At 45.0% G+C, this 21,965-nt stretch overlaps 1 protein-coding gene across 6 annotated transcripts in view; it reads right to left on the bottom strand.

Moving 5' to 3' along the window:
- The window catches only part of ANKRD31 (ankyrin repeat domain 31), a 160,871-nt gene that overhangs the window by 28,179 nt on the left and 110,727 nt on the right, over positions 1–21,965 (bottom strand). For all 6 annotated transcript variants that reach the window (XM_051838690.3, XM_051838691.3, XM_070056272.2 and 3 more), the window contains 4 exons: positions 20,447–20,609; positions 11,261–11,373; positions 8,822–8,909; positions 1,439–1,535 (listed from right to left, as the gene is read on the bottom strand). In XM_051838690.3, coding sequence (XP_051694650.3) covers positions 1,439–1,535; positions 8,822–8,909; positions 11,261–11,373; positions 20,447–20,609 — 461 coding nt within the window. The remainder of the gene's footprint in view (positions 1–1,438; positions 1,536–8,821; positions 8,910–11,260; positions 11,374–20,446; positions 20,610–21,965) is intronic.

A 21,965-nucleotide genomic window follows, 5' to 3' on the forward strand; every position in this document is an offset into this window, starting at 1 on the left:
CAGAGATCAAGAGCTTTCTAGAATTCCAGGTATAATGTCAGCCATGGGGCACCAGAGGAAAGCTGAAGCTAGCCTGTCCAAGGCCCCTAGAAAGTACACTGACTTACTCAGTAACGACAAGAGGCAAGCCAGGAAACAGAAAAGAACTTACGAAACTATTCACGAGGGAGAGAGGCAAAGTGGGTATAAGAGAGTAGATTAATAAGTAAAAATAAAAGAACTGATGTTTAACTAAATTCAGAAAAAAACTGAATATAAATAGACGTCAAATGATTATTAAGCAAGAACATGAAGGAAATATTTGGCATTGTGGAACAGTGAGTAAAGCTGCCACTTGCAACGCTAGTATCCCATACTGGAGTTCTGCTGAATCCTGCCTGTACCACTTCCAATCCAGCTCCTTGTTAACACACCTGGGAAAGGCAGCAGAAGATGGCCCACGTACTTGGGCCCTACCACCAAAGATGGAGACCAGATGGAGCTCTGACTCCTGGCTTCAGCCTGGACCACCCTGGCCCGTGCAATCATCTAGGGAGTGAACTGGCAGACAGAAGATGAATCTCAATCTCTTTCTCTCTCTCTCATTCTCTCTGCCTTTCAAATAAATAAATAAAATTTTTTAAAAAGAAAAGGAAATATTTGGAAACTTAAAATGTGAATAAAGAACAGGGGAATATATAGCTAAGTCTATGAAAATATAGAACAGTGCCCAAGGAAGAAAAAGTCACAGAACACTGTTCTGAGAAAGGGGGAGAAGACACAGCCCTGCCTGGTCACGATGCAGCTCCCAGGGCTGTGCGCTGGGGAGAAGCAAGGCACAATCCCCTGCTCGGAAGGAAAGCCTTCAGCATCAAGAGTAGAAAGTTAAAGTGGAAAACTCCAGTGCGTTAAGGAAAGAAGTTTACCTGTGGGACTTGTGGTCAGACAGACTTTCATAGAATTTATAGACAACTTTTTTCACATATTAAAAAGTTCTTTTCTGAGTATTTCAAGTAATAAAATACAAAAATATCTTTCTGGGAAGTATAATTCCCCATGGTGATTATTTTAGGTAGGAAGTCAGAAATGAGCTTATGTGTATGTGACAAAGGCCTAATGAACTGACATTTAGGACCAGCATCTGCATCTCAAAGTCATCTCAATAACCTTCCCGGTGCAGCCCAGTATCTGCACTTCAAACACCCTGCCCCTTCTCCCTGATAACCATCCCTCCTCTAATGGGAGGACACCAGCCAGGCTTCCTCCTGTCTGGTAACTTCAGGGGGAAAACACAGATAGGAATCTTTCGTATTTACATCCAAAATGTCCTTAGAAAACCTCATAAAATCATTTTTTTAATCTTAAGCAATGTTTGTATTCCTAAGGAATTCCAGGCCTAACTATTAAAGCCAAAAACGGGTAAATTCCAGAAACTCTGAAGCACTCCTGCTTCACTCACCTGTACTTTTTCGCCAGATCATCTCTTTCTGCCTTCTGTTTGGCAAGCACATTATCCACAACCTCTTTGATCTGCAGCATCTTTTCAATGTACTGTTCTAGAAGCAGATAAAACAGTTAACGTCACACATTACAGTCAGCCACACTCTAGTGTTAATTTTAAAAAATATCATTATTCTCTACTCGCCTCTCCAGTATTACTGACCCTGAAACCTAAATCAAGACTTAATTAAAGGCTGGGCATTTGGCCTGGTGGTCACGCTGCCCGTGTTCCATACTGGAGTACCTAGGTTTGATATCAGGCTCCAGTTCCCGATTCCAGCTTCCTGACAACACACCCCTGGAAGGCAGAGAGACGGCTCAAGCAGCTGGGTCCCTGCCATCCTCGTGGGAGACTTGGAATGAGTTGCTAGCTCCTGACGCAAGCCCAGCCATTGAGGGTGTATGAGGTGTGAATCAAAAGATGGGAGCTCTCTGTTTCTCTGTCAACATGCTTCTCAAATTAAAAACAAAAATCATTAAGACTATTTAATTATGTTACAACATGGGAATTCTCTGAGGTGTATAGGTACAAACACTATACACCCACCGTACCCAGAAAGAGCCAGGCTTGACTAAATTCTAATTCTGCTGCCCCACTTGACAAAGCTCGGGAAACCTGGGAAATTATGGGATATGTACTCTTTAGAATACTATACTACAGTAAGAAACAACGAAATCCAGTCATTTGCAACAAAATGGAGGAATCTGGAACACATCATGCTGAGTGAAGTAAGCCAGTCCCAAAGGGACAAATACCATATGTTCTCCCTGATCAGTGACAACTGACAACACCAAAAAGGAAACCTCCTGAAGTGAAATGGACACTATGAGAAACGGTGACTTGATCAGCATAGCCCTGACTGTTAATGAACAACTTAATACTTTATCCCTTTTAGTATTTTTTTTGTCTGTTCTACTTAATATGACTGGTTTAATTCTGTAATTATCACACAGTTATTCTTAAGTGTTGAAAATTAACTGAAATGTGATCCCTGTTAAACATAAGAGTGGGAATAAGAGAGGGAAGAGATGTATAACTTGGGACATGCTCAAGCTGACTTGCCCCAAATGGTAGAGTTAGAAACATACCAGGGGATTCCAATTCAATCCCATCAAGGTGGCATGTACCAATGCCATCTCACTATTCCAAGTGATCAATTTCAGTTCACAATTGATCATAATGAAAGGACTAAGAGTCAAAGGGAGCACATAAACAAGTCTAGTACCTGCTAACACTAACCGATAGAATAAATAAAGGGGAGAGTGATCCAACATGGGAAGCGAGATACTCAGCAGACTCATAGAATGGCAGATGTCCTAAACAGCACTCTGGCCTCAGAATCAGCCCTAAAGCCATTCGGCTCTGGCTGAAAAGCCCATGAGAGTATTTCAGGCATGGAAAGCCAAGACACTCTGGCAAAAAGATCTCTGAGTGAGATCCCAGTGGAAAGAACAGGTCTTCAAAGAAGGAGGTACCTTTCTCTGAAGGGAGGAGAGAACCTCCACTTTGACTATGACCTTGTCTAAACAAGATAAGAGTTGGAGAACTCAGAGGGCTTCCATAGCCTTGGAAACTCATGACTGGAGCATAGGGAGATTACTGATGCCATAGACAGGAGTGTCAATTTGTAAAGTCAACAACAGGAGTCACTGTGCACTTACTCCTCATGTAGGATCTCTGTCCTTAATGTGCTGTACATTGAGATTTAATGCTATAACGAGTACTCAAACAGTATATTTCACTTTGTGTTTCTATGGGGGTGCAAACTGTTGAAATCTTTACTTAATGCATACTAAACTGATCTGTAAAAAAAAATATTTATCAGAGTAACACTATTTCCTTAATGACTAGAGGACTCAATATCAATAATACTACTTGAACTTATTCATTAATCCATAGATCACAGTATACAGTGTTAAAGTAATTTTAAGGGTTATCTAATTATAATAGCATATGTACATCAAGGTCTCCAGCATTATTTACAGATACCTCGCATAGGGTCAAAACATAGGGTCAAAGCATGTATTACACATGACTAACACTATTTGTAAAAGCTGTGTTTTCAAGGCTCGTATGACGGTCACGGAAAAGAGTGTCAGTGTTCAAGGTCCAGAGCTCCATGTCTTGGCAGAGGCGGATCTCGGATCAGTCACTTACAGGCAGGAAGTTGTGGGAAGGCCGTCACTCTGGGCAGTAGGCTCAACGTTCCCAGGCGGACGGCCAGGCGAGAAGTTGGAGAGGTCCCCTGCTGAGAGGCCTGGTCCGGCTTCGGGGTCAGGTCTGGCAGCAGGCTGATAATGACTCCAGGCCAGGCGGTGAGACGGCATCTTGGCTGGTCAGACACACGGCAGGACAGCAACACAGCAGCTCCACTGGCCTCTTGATCCCGTCGTTGCCTTGTGCCACGTAGCAAAAGCCTGCAGGCTGGCTCTTCGACTCCAAATGCGAGGAGATCCAGAGGTTCACTTGCACTGGGCCACGCACACACACACACACACACACTCACAGACACACACTCACACAGACAGTGAGGTTACAGCTCAGGGACAGCTCTGCAGGTCGGCTTGTGCTGCTACCTGCTCCGTGCACAGTAGCAGGCTGCCACTTCAGCTCCGGATGTGTGGAGATCCAGAGGTTCACACACACCGGGCCATGATCCCCGAGAGGATGAAGAGTGGTGCAAGGGTTCCCTTTTTATCCTCATTTTTGGCAGTTCTCCAGCTTGCTGTTCTCCAACTTGTCCAATCAATGCCGTTTCCTCCTTGCTTATGTTTGAACTGTCCCGTCAGCGTGGGTAGGAGGGTATTGCCCGTAGTGCACTGTTACCTGACTGACCAGAGATGTCTGCCTGGTATGATTAGGAGTGTCTCCCTAACAGCCGTTAGGCATTGCCTCAGCTCCTGACTGATAACTCCACTTTACTTTTATTTTGTGGCTCGTGGTACTTCTTAACTCAGTGTTTTACTGTGTTTCCACAGTTCATCTCCTTTCCAGGTAAGCGGTGATCTGTGACTCTTTTTGAGATTCCTGTGGGATTCCCCACACTCATTAGCAGGGAACTGGATCAGAAGTGAAACATCCAGGACACAAACCGGCACCCATAGCTTTATCTGCTATGACACAGTGCCAGGCCCATTATTTTTTGAGATTTTTAGAAAATTTATGAGAGGCCAGTGCTGTGGCGTAACACGTAAAGCCACCATCTTCAATGCTGGCATCTATATGGGCATGGGTTCGTGTCCCGGCTGCCCCACTTCCAATCCAGCTCCGTGCTAATGGCCTGGGAAAAGCAGCAAAGAATGGCCCAAGTCCTTGGGCCCTTGCAGCTAATAGGAGACCAGGAAGAAGTTCCTGGCTCGTGGCTTCAGCCAGGCCCAGCCCTGGCCATTGTGGCCATGTGGAGAGTGAGCCTGTGGACAGAACACACTTCTGTCTCTGTCTCTTCCTCTCTCTCTCTGTAAGTCTGATTTTCTTTTTTATTTTCTTTTTTTTTAAGACAGGCAGAGTTAGCCAGTGAGAGAGAGAGAGAGAGAAAGGTCTTCCTTTTTCCGTTGGTTCACCCTCAAAGTGGCCGCTAAGGCAGGCGCACTATGCCGATCCAAAGTCAGGAGCCAGCTGCTTCCTCCTGGTCTCCCATGGGGTGCAGGGCCCAAGGACCTAGGCCATCCTCCACTGCACTCCCGGGCCACAGCAGAGAGCTGGCCTGGAAGAGGAGCAACCAGGACAGAATCCGGCACCCCAACTGGGACTAGAACTCGGGGTGCTGGCACCGCAGGTGGAGGATTAGCCTAGTGAGCCGCGGCGCTGGCCTGGAACAGATTTCTGAGAAGAAAATGTGGCACCCCACATTTTATTTTCTAAATAAATAAACAATAAATCTTTTTAAAAATTTTATTTGAAAGGCGGGGGGTGGGGGATCGATCGATCTTCCAAGTGCTGGTTCACTTCTAAATTGGCAGCAATAGCCAGAACTGGGCTGGGTCAAAGCCAGGGGCCTGAAACTCCTTCTGGGTCTCCTGCATGGGTATCAGGTGCCCAAATGCTTGAGTCATCCTCTGCTGCTTTTCCAGTTGCACTGGCGGGGAGCTGGATCAGAACTGGGACAGCTCCTCTAAAGACTGTACAGAGGACATAACAGACTCCACAGAGGTGACTGCGGACTGTTTAGAGGACATGGGTATCTGCGTTCCTCCTGCACATCCGTAAGTCAATCCCACGAAGAACGAGATGATTCCACAGCAAGGTTAGGAGAAGGCCGCTGCTGGGTTGGGGTGTAACTCCCTTCTCCTAACAGTGGGCACAAGGTGCGGCAGTCCTGAAGACCTGGTGTGAAGCTGCACCAGGAGGGCTTCCACCTGAGGGTGACTATGTAGAAAGAAAAGGTGGAGACTGAGCGGGCCCAGGAAAGGGCCATGTACACTGCCCACAACATGGGTGTTCCAGTGTCCACACTTCGGAAGTCTCAGAAAATAGCTTTCAGAGACCGAGTTTAGACACCTGCCAAAAAGCAGCAGAGCCAACTGCATCACAGTTCAGTCACCAGCCAAGAACACCAGGACCCACGGCCTTTCTTTTCCTCCCTTAAAAGGCAGTGAAACACAAATTAACAGATCATGACCAGTCAATGTATCAGTTAGAACAAAAATTTTAAAACCTGGGGGTAGAATAAAGGTTTACTAATCTCAGAAGCATTCAAACAACAAAAGAAAAAGGCTGGTAGAATTTTATTATATAGAATTTGCAGATGTATATACATAAGCACAAACTAATATACATTACAAATAAAAAGCCAGTCAAGTGGCTGAAAAAGCACTTTGAAGCCGGCATGGTGGAAGAGGCCCAATAACTGCATTCTATAAGTGGGCTCCCACCAATGAATAGACGAAGATTAGGAACAGTCAACTCACAAATTAGGAAGTCAAAGCACTGAAAAATATCAGCAATATTCAGCAACAGGAACACAAATGTGAGGTAAATTTTCTTATCAAACTAGTAAGTTTATTTTAAATGAAAACACTGATGTTACTAGCAGTGTACACAAAAACAGACACTAATATGTGTTAATGAAATGAAGTATATAATAGCTTAGGAAATCATTTTGTCAACATAAATCAACAGGTTTTTAAGTGTTCATATAACTGGTCCCAAAAATTCTAACTTAATCATAAGTTTAGGAAAAAGCTACATGATATTAAGATACTAGCAGTAAATTAGAGATAATATAAGTGTTCAACTAAAAGGGAAAAATTTAGTAAATTGTGAAATGTATTTGGATCTGATGTTCTGTGACCACTAGAATTTATGGCTATACCAGTACTGCTTTAAAGGCTGTACTGGTGCCAAGGAGAGGCCTGGAAACAAACACCCCAAAGTATGGCAGGGCACAGCAGCTTAGATATATGTCTATGTGCCTTTTATAATAAAAATATAAACCTGGAAAAATCATCTTACATGCATGAGGCATTAGAAATAGTAAAATATAATAACTGTACATATTGGTGGATATGCGTTATACTATTTCCCTTAAAACATAACCTGTAGCATATGTTAGGGAGGATAAAAAGTAGAATAGGTACAACTTAAAGAAAAATTTTTTAAAATAATTAATTTATGAGAGAGAGAGAGAGAACACTCATCCATTGGTTCACTTGGAAAATTCGGGTAACGACTGGGGCCGGTTCAGGCTAAAGCCAGGAATTCAATGCGAATCTCCCGTGTGGGTGGCAGAGACCCCACCACTTGAGCATCACTACTGTCTCCCAGGGTGTGCAAGAGCAGAGAGCTGGAGTCAGGGGCCAGACAGAAGTCACACTCAGGCACTCTGGTGTGGGATGTGCATATCTCAGCACTAAGCTATCTGCATCAGAAGGAAACACTTTTTTTAAGACTATGCAAACACTGACTTATGATAAGTGAGGAACAAACAGTTCCTCACTAGCGGTGCCGGCACACTGGGTTCTAGTCCCGGTCGGGGCACCAGATTCTGTCCCGGTTGCCCCTCTTCCAGGCCAGCTCTCTGCTGTGGCCCGGGAGTGCAGTGGAGGATGACCCAGGTTCTTGGGCCCTGCACCCCATGGGAGACCAGGAGGAAGCACCTGGCTCCTGCCATTGGATCAGCGCGGTGCACTGGCTGCAGCACGCTGGCCGCGGCGGCCATTGGAGGGTGAACCAACGGCAAAGGAAGACCTTTCTCTCTGTCTCTCTCACTGTCCACTCTGCCTGTCAAAAAAAAAAAAAAAAAAAAAAAAAAAGGACTGATGAACTACTTTGAATTACTTTACTTTAGCTAACTACTTTTCACCTAACTTTTAAAACAGATCTGAGTATGTCAGGAGGTATTTTCCACTGTATAAATAATAACTCTAGAAAATACAGTTGAGTTTGTGAGTAATCATTTAAGATTTGAGAAATTAAGATTATGACATCAGGGGTCACAGTTTAATTTGCTATTTTGAATCATTAGTGTTTTTGCAAATAGGAAGACAGCCATGCAATAAGGCATCCACCAGGCAGATGTGCAGCTCATCTAAAAAGCAGGAGCATTTTCTCTGTCCACCCCCTGCACAGTCTTCTGATCTATTTTTGAGTCACCACAGCTAAATGAGGAGGAGCCACAGAGCAACACAACCTGACCCGTCTTTACCACCTAATGCTTTCAGTCGTGTCTTTCACCTAAGCCTGTCACAGCAGTAGCTTGTCTCTACATGGACCTGAATGTCTCTCAAATTACTTAGGCCTATACCTTGCATCTAGAAGCATCCCTGTCAATAATTACACAGGTCGCTGGTTTGTATCACTGACTTCTTTTTTTTTTTTTTTTTTTTTTTTTTGACAGGCAGAGTGGACAGTGAGAGAGAGAGAGACAGAGAGAAAGGTCTTCCTTTGCCATTGGTTCACCCTCCAATGGCCGCCACGGCCGGCGCGCTGCAGCCGGCACACCGCGCTGATCCAATGGCAGGAGCCAGGTGCTTCTCCTGGTCTCCCATGGGGTGCAGGGCCCAAGCACTTGGGCCATCCTCCACCGCCTTCCAGGGCCACAGCAGAGAGCTGGACTGGAAGAGGGGCAGCCGGGACAGAATCCGGCGCCCCGACCGGGACTAGAACCCGGTGTGCCGGCGCCGCTAGGTGGAGGATTAGCCTATTAAGCCGTGGCGCCGGTTTGTATCATTGACTTTTAATAATAGTTCCTGGCATTTTAAAGATTCTCACATTTTTAAAAAAATCACTTTTTTAAAAAATCACTTTTTCAGCTTTGAAATAAACATGCACCTTAAGAAGAAAATGAGGCAGTGGTGTCTTGGATGTCCCAAATAATCACACTGAGTAAGAACACATATTTACCTGCATCTTCGTGGTTTCTGATTTCAAACTCCAATAGCATTTCCTGTTTTTCCTCTATGTCCTGTAGAATGGCACTGATGGTCTGATGCTGTCAGATACAACAGTAGAAAATTCATTACAAGAGGCAGTGTGCTCTCTGAAGAGTAAGTACAAAATAAAGCAGTAAATACAATGCTGCTAAAAACATGCTCAAATGTTCTCATGCTTTGTGTAACCTTAACTAATAAGCAGATCTGAAAACAAGTAGGTTTAACTATGTCTTGATTTATGCAGTAGATCCCTGGGGAAAACAGAATTTAAGAGTAGAAACCATATAAGGTAATCATAACTTCTTACTAACTTCTGTTTAAATAACAGGCATAGAGGGGCTGGTGCTCTGGTGTAGCAGGTGGGGCCACTACCTGGTGGGGCAGGCACCCCATATGATGATGCCAGTTCATGTCCCAGTTGCTTCACTTCCTATCCAGTTCCCTGCTAATGCACCTGGGAGAGCAATGGAAGATGTCCTTGGGCCCCTGTACCCAGGTGGGAGACCAGAAAGAAGCTCCTGGCTCCTGGCTTCAGCTTGGCCCATCTCCAGCCATTGTAGCCATTTGGGGAGTGAACCAGTGGATGGAAGATCTTTCCGGCCCCTCCCACCCCCTGCAACTCTGCTTTACAAATAAATAAAATATTTATTTATTTATTTTTTATTTGACAGGCAGAGTTATAGACAGTGAGAGAGAGAGAGACAGACAGAAAGTTCTTCCTTCCATTGGTTCACTCCCCAAATGGCCGCTACGGCCAGCAACTGTGCCCATCCAAAGCCAGGAGCCAGGTGCTTCTTCCTGGTCTCCCAGGCGGGTGCAGGGGCCCAAGCACTTGGGCCATCCTCCACTGCCGTCCCGAGCCACAGCAGAGAGCTGGACTGAAAGAGGAGCAACCGGGACTAGAACCCGGCGCCCATATGGGATGCCGGCACCGCAGGCAGAGGATTAACCAAGTGAGCCACGGCGCCGGCCCCATAAATAAAATCTTTTTGAAAAATCATAGGCATGGAAGAAAAAATAAGCCACTTGGCACATAATATTAAAGATTCACATATATTCAACTAGACAACTCTTAGACTTTGTGTTATTAGAATCTCACACATAGTCGCAGAAAGAAAACACTGCTCTTTCAAAAACTCACAGAGGAGATTTAACTCCCCAGCTTTGAGTTGTCGGCACGCATCTTCCTGCCTGGAATGCCGGCGATTCCCTTTGCCCACATCTCTCCCCAGTTGTGGACGACACCAGCACTAAGTGAGAACTCAACAGGTATTGCCTATTGTTACTGCTAGCACATCCTACACCCAAAACTTGTGACCAGTCCATACTGATTTCTCTTTTTTCAGGACTACTTAAGAATTTCAGGGCTATACAAATTAGCAGTAATACATGTAATGCCTTCCACATTTTCTCAAGATATGAGGGTCCTGCAGGTGGGTGCAGGCTTTCTATTTATGTTTGCTTTCCCCAGCACTGGGCACAAAGCTGTTGCCGAATAACAGGTGACTGGTGGACTGACAGCTGATCTACCCTCTCAAACACTCCCCATACACTTTCATTTTATCATGTTTCAGTTCTCAAGGTCTTCAGAAGTACGTCTGAAATGTTACCTTGGTGCTCACAAGGGATATGGAAAATGCACAGTACAAAAACTACCTACTTATTTGGTAATGCAACCTTACTGCTATAATTTATTAAATGGATCAAAATGGAACTATAAAATATCAATAGTCAAAACCACCACCAAAAAATCCAAAAACCTCTTTATATAGGGACTGTCTTAAGGTTGTAAAAGTGAGGTCAAGGGTTACAAAGCCTCCAGCTACAGGTTAAATCTTTCTGCATGGCCCACATTGTAGATATAATCTGCCTTGGCCAACACTGGCTGAAACGTACTCACAATGGTATTTTATTGAGAAGGCTACCTTGCTTATGGAGTTTGTGTCCAACTAAGGATTAATTTATCCATCAAGATGCATCTTACAGAGTATCGGCTATGTTATTTTTGTAAATGTCTACTGTTACATGGTAGGTTTCACAGCAAACTGTATTATCAACTATGTAGGAGCCGGGACAGGTAGATGAGGGTTCCTTTCTGTGCACTGCACAGCTCACATGCTCTTGGAGGGAGGGACTGGGAGCTATGACAACAGTAGTGTCTCTGGGACAAGAAACAGCCAAGCAACTCATGCTAGACAAGGGACGGCAGCTCATCCGTAGCTCTGCACTCCACACAGATGACTGAGAGTTACCCACACAGCACAGCTCCACTCAGGCCATCTTATCTTCTTATGAAAACAAACACTTTCAACCTGTGTGCCCTTGAAATGGAAAGCATTCTGCCGGGCCAGTAGCTGGCTGGCTCAAAGAAGGGCATTTTCTTGCTAAATAATGGAAGAATTTCACTCACCATAGGAAGACTCTCCCTTGTTTTTTCTTGGCAGGAGTGGGAAGGTGGATCAACAGGGCTGCCATCACAAAAACACCTTTTTTGTCTTTTTGACCGAACAGCAGGAGATTTTACTTTAAAAAAAATCAGAAACAGAAGAATGTGCAAAAAGTTAGCCTCATTTTATCATTTTAACGGTGACAGGTACAGGATGGATAAATGACGTCTCCAATTACAGTACCTCAGTGCTTGTGAAGTGACAGGTAAGGCAAGCACTTACTGAGCACATACTGGTGTGGGCACGGAGGTAGCCAGTAAGGAGCAGAGGTCCCCAGCACCTCCCCGCAACCTCACCCACACAACCCAAACCACCCCCTGCAGTGCAGAAGAAAACCGCAGCTTTTAGTTTTGCCACTTAGAAGTGAAGCCGTTAAAAGCAACCAGTGTGTTGGGCCGGTGCTGTGGTGTGTTAGGCTAATCCTCCACCTGTGGCACTGGCATCATATATGGGCACCAGGTTCTAGTCCCGGTTGCTCCTCTTCCAGTCCAGCTCTCTGCTGTGGCCCGGGAGAGCAGTGGAGGATGGCCCAAGTGCTTGGGCCCTGCACCCGCAGGAGGAAACACCTGGCTCCTGGCTTCGGATCTGTCGCTCCCCCTCTTCGTGGAGGAACGACACTAAACCCTGCCTAGGCTTCATATCCGAGTCACGGCACCATTATGTCGCTCCCCGTCTTCGTGGAGGAACGACATAAGACCCTGCGCTGTTCTTTCGTCTGCTCGGCCCTCCCCGGGTTTGCTGCTGGTTCTTCCCGGGTTGGCTACTATCCCTTCCACCTCCGTGGAAGGGCAGTTCCCCCTGGCCGCATTCCCCACTTCCGCAGGGGAGCGGCACACCGCCGGCCGGCCTTCTCGGGGGCTGCACGGGTTCCCTTAGATGTTCCCCATAGATGTTCCTGGTGCATGCCGTCTCTCTCCTCCTTTATAGTCCTCCTCCGCCAATCCTAACTCGGCTGCCCACACGCCGAGTACGCTGCTCTCCAATCAGGAGCAAGTCCTACAATTTATTAGTTGAACTGGAGGCAGCTGTGCAGAAGCTGTTTACTTCTCTCCCAGCGCCATATTGTGGGAGAGCAGATGCATAGAATAAGTCTTAATTCGAGTAACTTAGTCTAGTCCGGATTGCTCCCCACAGATCCCCCTTTCTTTTTATTTTTGGCGTTGATACGCGCCTGTCTTCGGTGACCTGCGGCGCATAAGCTGCTAGCCGCCCAGGTGCTCATCGCCTCACTAATCGGGCAGACCGAATCCAAGCTCTCACATTGCAGTGTTGTAGGGAGGCCTTTTTATTTCTCTATTTCTCTATCTCTGGGCATTCCTATTTCTCCCATTTTACTTCTATCTTCCAGCATTCCTATTTTTCTCACTTTACTTCTAAACTTCTGTTTCTCTTATCCCTGCGGCTTTCCGGCACCTCGCCCCGCCGGCAGGCTCCGCCCCGAGGCTATTTCTCCGCGGCTTTCCCGCCGAGCCGCTTCAGCCCGCGTCTCTCATCTGCGCGGCTTCCCGGCTTTGCGCGGCTTGGCTTCGCGCGCTCCGCGGTCTCCACGCCCTTCGCGTCTGCACCACGGCCTACGCCAGCCCCGTTCCCTATCTATTCACGCCCCGTGCTCTCTCTGCACGCGGCGGCTTCCGCGAGTAACACAGCGTAGCTTACGTGTCCGCCACTAGCATTCAATCTAAGTTCCCCGGGCTAGCCTGGCGAATTCAACCCAGCGTACGTCTCCGCCCCATGATTTGGCTTCCCGTCCTTTGCTCCCCGGGCTAATCAGACGGATCCCAATCTGGCTCATGTTTCAGCTTCTGGTTTCAACTTTTCGCCCCCTATTCCCGGGCTAACTTGAGAACCCCAAAGTGGCTTCCGTTTCCGCCTCGGCCTGCCCCCTGCAGCTTCAATTTCCCTAACATTTTTCTCTACCCGGTATGTTTCCCCAAGCTTTCCTCCAACGATATTCCTCCCTCATTTCTCCTGGCCTCTCCCCACAGTCCGCATCCGAGTCTGTTTGTTCTAGCTTTCACTTTCGCTTTCAACCTTAGAGATTCCTCCCAGCTTCCCCCCGTAGTCCGTATCCGAGTCTATGCCTAGGCTTTCAATAGCTTCTTCCAGCTCCTTTTTCGTCCGGCTTTTCCCTAGGCTGTTTCGAGTCTATGCCTAGGCTTTCAATAGCTTCTTCCGGCTCCTTTTTCGTCCGGCTTTTCCCTAGGCTGTTTGCTAGTCTCTCTCTCCGATATTTTCCCAGTTCTTCCCGTTTCTTCCCTCCTAAGTTTCCTATCCGTCCTAGGTTTCCTATCCGAGTCAGGTTTCCTATCCGAGTCACGGCACCATTATGTCGCTCCCCCTCTTCGTGGAGGAACGACACTAAACCCTGCCTAGGCTTCATATCCGAGTCACGGCACCATTATGTCGCTCCCCGTCTTCGTGGAGGAACGACATAAGACCCTGCGCTGTTCTTTCGTCTGCTCGGCCCTCCCCGGGTTTGCTGCTGGTTCTTCCCGGGTTGGCTACTATCCCTTCCACCTCCGTGGAAGGGCGGTTCCCCCTGGCCGCATTCCCCACTTCCGCAGGGGAGTGGCACACCGCCGGCCGGCCTTCTCGGGGGCTGCACGGGTTCCCTTAGATGTTCCCCATAGATGTTCCTGGTGCATGCCGTCTCTCTCCTCCTTTATAGTCCTCCTCTGCCAATCCTAACTCGGCTGCCCACACGCCGAGTACGCTGCTCTCCAATCAGGAGCAAGTCCTACAATTTATTAGTTGAACTGGAGGCAGCTGTGCGGAAGCTGTTTACTTCTCTCCCAGCGCCATATTGTGGGAGAGCAGATGCATAGAATAAGTCTTAATTCGAGTAACTTAGTCTAGTCCGGATTGCTCCCCACAGGATCGGTGCAGCACCAGCCGTAGCGGCCATTTGGGGGGTGAACCAATGGAAGGAAGACCTTTCTCTCTGGCTCGCTCTCTCTAACTCTGCCTAATAAAAAAAAAAAAAAAAAGCAACCAGTGTGGCTTCCAGCTATGTCCCTGTGATGATCCTTAGCTCATTATGTCACTACAATAAAATTACCATGACTGACTTACCTACTCCCGTTACACTTCCAAGGCTTCCAAACAGGAGCAAGGAAATGGGCAGCAGTCAAGCCTCCCCTAAACTCCACCCGCTCTGAGTGTTCAGGTAAGCTCCATCCCAGACACCAGTGCCCCACACAGAGGGACAGCCTGACCTGCTGAGTGCCCCTCTCCCCTGGACATGCCTGCACTCCTTCCCCAGTGCACACCTTCACCATGCACCTCAGTCTGGCTCTCGCCAACCTTTACCCACAGCTTGTCCTTGAATTCCTTCTTGCCTTGCAGCCAGAGCATGGATCCAGCCCCCCAGTATCACTTTTCATGATCTCATCTAATCTCACAGGAACCCTCTGGGGTAGGCAGTTTACTATATTCATTTTATAGAACAGCGTGAGCCCTAGCAGTGCTTAGAAAGGTGTCCAGCACACCGGGTTCTAGTCCCGGTCGGGGCGCCGGATTCTGTCCCGGTTGCCCCTCTTCCAGGCCAGCTCTCTGCTATGGCCAGGGAGTGCAGTGGAGGATGGCCCAGGTGCTTGGGCCCTGCACCCCATGGGAGACCAGGAAAAGCACCTGGATCCTGGCTCCTGCCATCGGATCAGCGCGGTGCGCCGGCTGCAGCGGCGGCCATTGGAGGGTGAACCAACGGCAAGGGAAGACCTTTCTCTCTCTGTCTCTCTCTCTCACTGTCCACTCTGCCTGTCAAAAAAAAAAAAAAAAAAGAAAGGTGTCCAACGTCACAGAAACACTGACTCCTAACACCTGATCTTATCAGTTCCCAAGGCCCAGCCTTTATCCACCAGGACTTGATTCACTGCCTCTGCAAATTTCCCACAGACCTTCCTCCTGTGTGGACACCCTTCCTCCATATCCCTTGAAGGTCCTGACCAAGGAGGTATATGCATAGCAAGCCACAGACATGTGGGAATAAGTAGCGCTCCGTGTAACAGAGCAGCCAGCAATTTCAAATGCAAGGTTGCTTTAGCAAATTGAACTGATCTAAACAATGAGAAATGAACCTTCGGTATGGCTGTGGAGAGGGACAGAGAAATAGCTGGAGCCCTGAGAAAAGCCCTGATCCCATGAACTTACTACATAGTAGCAGGCAGTGATAAGAGTACCCTGACCTACATGTGACCTAGCCCATTAGTAAAATACCACACAATGAATATCCCTGGCTCTGACCAACCCCATTCATAATTCTTTCTTCCTTGAGAATCAACGGTTGGTGAGGATGACACTGGAGAGGGGAGAAGTGTGTGACGGGTTCTCTCTCCTCCCTCATAGTTGGGGCAAACATGTTTCTGAGGTTCTTCTGAGTCGAAGGAAAATGAATAACAATGGTCTTCTCTCAGCCTTAACAAAAGGCAAACTATTGCTAAAAATGCTTCATAACTTTACAAATATACAAGTATATTTGCTTAACTAGCATTCTTGGAATATCAGATTCTTAAAAGTTGGTATAATTCTAAACAATGTACAAATCATTACAAACTCTGAGGTGAAGAACTCTTAGTTGTAAAGACTTCTGCATAATGTGATCCCTTTCCAGTCCCTACACAAATCTGTTTAGTAAACAAATCTCCTTAGTTTCAATTAAACCTCTGTTGCATATCCAGTGTTACAGATATTAATGTTTGATGGATGAATGACACAGGTTTCATTTCAACATGTAACTCCAATCCAATAGGATCATAAGATCTATAAACCAAATTTGAAAATGCTAATTTCTTTTTTTCTCCAAAGAAACATTTTATTTAATGAGGACAAATTTTATAAGTACAACTTTAGGAATATAGTGATTCTTCCCATCATATCCGCCCTCCCACCCACACTCCCACCCCATTTCCTTCTCTCTCCCCTGTTCCCAGTCCCACTATCCATGAAGATTCATTTTCAATTAACTTTATATACAGAAGATCAAATCTATACTAAGTAAGGATTTCAACAATTTCAACACACAGACACACACACACACAAACCTGTTTGAGAAGAAGTTTTATAGTTAATTTTCATAATACAACTCACTGAGAAGTCCTGCATGCGAAGTAAGTACACAGTGACTCCTGTTATTAATTTAACAATTAACACTCTTATTTTTATGTATGTCATCAGTGATCATCCGAGGCTCTTGATGTGAGCTGCCAAGGCAATGGAAGCCTTTTGAACCCAAAAACTCTGTCAGTATTTAGACAAAGTCATAAGCAAAGTGAAAGTTCTCTCCTTCCTTCAGAGAAAAGTACATTCTTCTTTGATGGCCATTTCTTTCCATTAGGCTCTCTTTCACAGAGATCCTTCATGCAGGACATTTTTGCCACAGTGTCTTGGCCTTCCAAGTCTGAAATGCTCTCATAGGCTTTTCAGCCAGACCAGAGTGCCTTAAGGACCGATTCTGAGAACAGACTGCTATTTAAAGCAATTGTCATTCTATGAGTCTGCTGTGTGGACTGCTTTCCATGTTGAAACATTCTCTCCTTTATAATTCTATTATTATTACCAGACATTTGATCTTATTTATATGATCCCTTTAACACTTATTCCTATCTATATGAACAATTTAACACTTAACACGGTCTCTTTAACACTTAAGATGGCATTTTTACCATCCAGTGTAATGGGATTTGGGGTCCCACTGCTAGGAATATATGTAGAACTATACAGATTTATAGTTATAAACTTCCTCTTCTCTCTCTTATTCCCACTCATATTTTACTGAGACCTATTATCATTTGACTTTATACACATATCATTAACTCCATCTTAAGTAAAGAGTTCAACAAATAGTATGAAGTAGAGAAAAAAAAAAACTGTTCTTCAATAGTCAAGACAAGGGCTGTTCAAGTCTTTGCTTCTCAAAAGTGTCAATTTCATTTCTACAGACTGTCTGTTAGGTGTTCTATTAGTTATCACAGGTCAGGGAGAACATATGGTATTTGTCCCTTTGGGACTGGCTTATTTCACTAAGTGTGATGTTTTCCAGATTCATCCATTTTGTTGTAAATGACCAGATTTCATTTTTTTAACTGATGTGTAGTATTCTATAGAGTTCATGCCCCATAATTGTTTTATCCAGTCTTCAGCTGATGGGCATTTAGGTTGATTCTATGTCTTAGCTATCATGAATTGAGCTACAATAAACATTGGGGTGCAGATAACTCTTTTATTTGCTGATTTCATTTCCTTTGGATAAATTCCCAGGAGTGGGATGGCTGGGTCATATGGTTAGGTTTATATTCAGATTTTTGAAGTATCTCCAAACTGATTTCCATAGTGGTTTTACCAGGTTACTTTCCCACCAACAGTGGATTAGGGTACCTTTTCCCCCAAATCCTCACCAGCATTTGTTATTTGTTGATTTCTGTATGAAAGCCATTCTAACATGGGTGAGGTAAAACCTCATTGTGGTTTTGATTTGCATTTCCCTGACGACTAGTGATCCTGAGCATTTTTTCATGTGTCTGTTGGCCATTTGTATTTCCTCTTTTGAAAAATGTCTGTTTAAGTAATTTGCCCATTTCTTCACTGGGTTGTCTGTTTGGTTATTGTTGAGTTTCTTGATCTCTTTATATATTCTGGTTATTAATCCTTTACCAGTTGCATAGTTTGCAAATAATTTCTTCCATTCTGTCGGTTGTCTATTCACTTTCCTGAGTATTTCTTTTGTAGTAGAGAAGCTTCTCAATTTGAGATAATCCCATTTGTCAATTTTGGCTTTGATCGCCTGTGCCTCTGAGGTCTATTCAAAGAACTCTGTGCCAATATTTTGCAGGGTCTCTCCAATGTTCTCTAACAACCTGATGGTATCAGGTCATAGATATAGGTCTTTAATCCATTCTGAATAAACTTTTTGTATAAGGTATAAGGTAAGGGTCCTGCTTCATACTTCTGCATGTGGAAATCCAGTTTTCCCAGCACCATTTGTTGAAGAGACTGTCCTTGCTCCAAGCATTGGTTTTAGCTCCTTGGTCAAATACAAGTCGGTTGTAGATGCTTGGATTGATTTCTGGTATTTCTATTCTGTTCCATTGGTCTATCTATCTGTTTTTGTCCCAGTACCAGGCTGTCACTGCCTTGTAGTATGTCTTGAAATCTGGTATTGTGATGCCTCTGGCTTTGTTTTTATTGTTTAAGATTGCTTTAGCTATTCAAGGTCTCCTGTTCCTCCATATGAATTTCAGCATCATTTTTTTCTAGCTCTGAGAAGAATGTCTTTGGTATTTTGATCAGTATTGCAATGAATCTGTAAACTGCTTTTGGAAGAATGGACATTTTGATGATATTGATTCTTCTAATCCATGAACATGGCAGATTTTTCCATTTTTTGGTATCTTCTTCTATTTCTTTCTTTAATGTTTTGTAATTCTCATCACAGAGATCTTTGACATCTTTTGTTAAATTTATTCCAAGGTATTTTTTTGGTAGCTATTATGAATGGGATTGATCTTAGAAGGTCTTTCTCAGCCATGTCATTGTCTGTGTATACAAAGGCTGCTGATTTTTGTGTATTGATTTTATATCCTGCTATTTCACCAAACTCTTCTATGAGTTCCAATAGTCTGTGGCACAGTCTTTTGGATCCCCAATATATAGAATCATGTCATCTGCGAATAGAGATAGTTTGACTTCTTCCTTCACAATTTATATCCATTTGATTTCTTTTTCTTGCCTAATGGCTCTGGCTAAAACTTCCAGGACTATATTGAACAGCAAGGGCAAGAGTGGCCATCCTTGTCAAGCCTCCCACAGTCATGAGCACCCAGCCTCCTGTCTACTCTCTACACCAGACTCGGGAGTCTCCCATGGAGCGTTGCTCGGCGCCAACACAAGCTGGCATAGCTGTTATGCATGTCCAAAATGGCACCGGCTATCAGCTTGTCACAGGATGCAGTTGCAGGGTGACCAGGGAAAGAGAAAATGTTGTCCCCCCACTTTGTTTTTTCTCCTCTAGTTTGGCGTGTACACTATCCCCCAAGGGGTGTGGGAGACAGGGCCCGTCTCTCACAAGATGGTGCTGAGAGGAAGTGGAAAAATGCGGAACTGAGAATGGAGTGTTGCAAATGCCGAATGACTGGGAGCTGACCTTATCATCGATTGGAGGAGAACTGCGTGCACACCGCGTGGACTCAAACCTGATTGGTCTGATTGCCGCATGAACTGAGGGACAATTCTGATAGGTGGAAAAGGACTATATATGGAAGAGAATATAGCGTAGAGCGCTCTCTTTTTTTCCTCTTTTCTATCTTTCTACCCTGTAACATTTTCTATTAATAAAGCCCTACTGAAGGGGAAGCAAACAGCGTTAGGTGTCGTTCCTCCATGGGCAGGAGAGTGACAAGGGGCTCCTGGCCAGATTCCCTCTAGGTTCTTCCTGCAGCTTTATTGCCAGTGGCTTTGGCTGCTGCAGTCTGGTCTCGCCTTGCTCTCCAACGCTGGTATGGGGGCTCTCAGCTGCTGGGGTACTGAGCTGTGCGAGTCCTCACCCTCCATGTAGGTCCACTGTGTCCCTCAAATTTGCATAGAGTTTACTGTTTTCTCACTAACTCTGCCCTGAAATTGCATTCTTTCCACTTTTTTTAAAAACTATCTTCTCCTAGATTAGAGCAGCAAGCTCCTTCCCTACACCTTCATCTTAATTTCTAAAAATAAATAATGGCTTTTAAGGGTTAAACATAGGAAACATCTATCCTAGTTATGAAACAATTTATAATGCACATCTCAATATTTTATTTTTATAAGCAGAGGTATATACCTGTATAAAATGGCAAGAATACGGGTGGGCATTTAGCGTAACAGCTAAGATGACATGGGGGTTGCCGGCATCCCTGATCAGAGTGTATGGGTTGGAGTCTCTGCTCCCCATTCCAGGTTCCTGCTAATAAGCCCCTGGCAGGCAGCAGGTGCCAGCTCAAGGACTTGGGTCCCCATCACCCCCATGGGAGACCTAGATTGAGTTCTTAGATCCTGGCTTCAACCTGGCCCAACCCCTGCTATTGCTGGCATTTAGGGAGTAAACTAGGAGATGGCAGATCTCTGTTTCTGACCTTCAATAAACATTTTAAAAAATAAAATAACAAGAGTACTTATATACATACCTGTAACTACAGCATTACTGCCATCTGTACTCTCAGTCTCAACAGCACCGTAAGATCTCAGCAGCTCTCTCATTCGTTCATCATCTGCTTCATCTAAAGCAGTCTTCTGATTCTGATGTTTCTGATTAGGGTCTGCTCCATGTTGTAGTAGAATTTCAGCAGCCTACAAGGTATTCTTTCAGTTATTTCTACAGACACAGGATTTCGTCACAGTACTGCTAAGCATTAAAAGTTATCAAGGAAAAAAAGATTTCAAACTTTAGTCAACAAAATTTTTTATTAAATCTGATATGTCAAATGTAAACTGATCCATCAACGTGCCCTGATTGGTACTCCTAAGAGAACCACACGTGACAACAGGAAGTATGACATGCTGCTTTGACTGCAAAGGTAGGAGGCTCAGGTAAAGTAAGTCAGTTCTAGACTGTCTGCCATCAGGACTTTCTGCAATAATGAAATATTCTGTATCTGCTCTCTACAATAAGGTAGCCACTAGTCACATGTGGTTACTAAGCATTTAAGGTTTGGCTAATGTAACTAAGCAACTAAATTTTTTATTTAATTAATTTAAATAACTAAATGTTCCTAGTTGCTACCAGATTGAACAACACAAGTCTAGTTGGCTGTTCAGATTAAGCCACATTCATGGAAATGTGGAATTACTGAAGGATTTATCTATCTCTTTAACAAAAGCCCTTGTGCTTCCATAAATTGTTAGGGCATGTAGTGGAGAAGAGTGAAAGGGTTCCTTGAGGACCACGTCAGATCATAAATGGTACAATGAACTGCCAAAGACATAGCTGAACAAAATTCTAGAGAACAAAGTATTGACTACAAATAAGATTGCTCCAAGTAACTCAAATTTGTATTTAGAAGTTTGCAATAGGCCGGCGCCGTGGCTCACTAGGCTAATCCTCTGCCTGTAGCGCCGGCACTTCGGGTTCTAGTCCTGGTTGGGGTACCAGTTCTGACCTGGTTCCTCCTCTTCCAGTCCAGTTCTCTGCTGTGGCCTGGGAAGGCAGTGAAGGATGGCCCAGGTCCTGGGCCCTGCACGTGCATGGGAGACCAGGAGGAAGCACCTGGCTCCTGGCTTCGGATCGGCGCAGCACGCCGGCCGTAGCGGCCATTTGAGGGGTGAACCAATGGAATGGAAGACCTTTCTCTCTGTCTCTCTCTCACTGTCTAACTCTGCCTCTCTCTCTCAAAAAAAAAGAAGTTTGCAATTGATCAAAATTAACGATTATTACTAACTGTATTGGTGTAAGTTAATAGTAAAAAACAGTGATCGCACCTGCATATGGCAAGCAAATGGCTCAAACTATTGAAAAGCTTTCAGTTAGAAAAAGATGGTCAGAATTTAGTTAACAAGGGAGAGACACTACATGTGAGATTTTAAATCTTCCTGCTATGTCCAGGGATGGAGAGGCAGAGAAACATAGGAGAAAATGGGCCAGCAGAAGTGACCAAGGAAAGCTCCTTCTTTCTTCTATCTGCAGAGGGAGCACAGCATAAAGAACAC

The sequence above is a fragment of the Oryctolagus cuniculus genome, chromosome 14, assembly GCF_051225735.1.
Source record: "Oryctolagus cuniculus isolate XC-2025 breed Fujian yellow rabbit chromosome 14, ASM5122573v1, whole genome shotgun sequence".
Lineage (NCBI taxonomy): Eukaryota > Metazoa > Chordata > Mammalia > Lagomorpha > Leporidae > Oryctolagus > Oryctolagus cuniculus.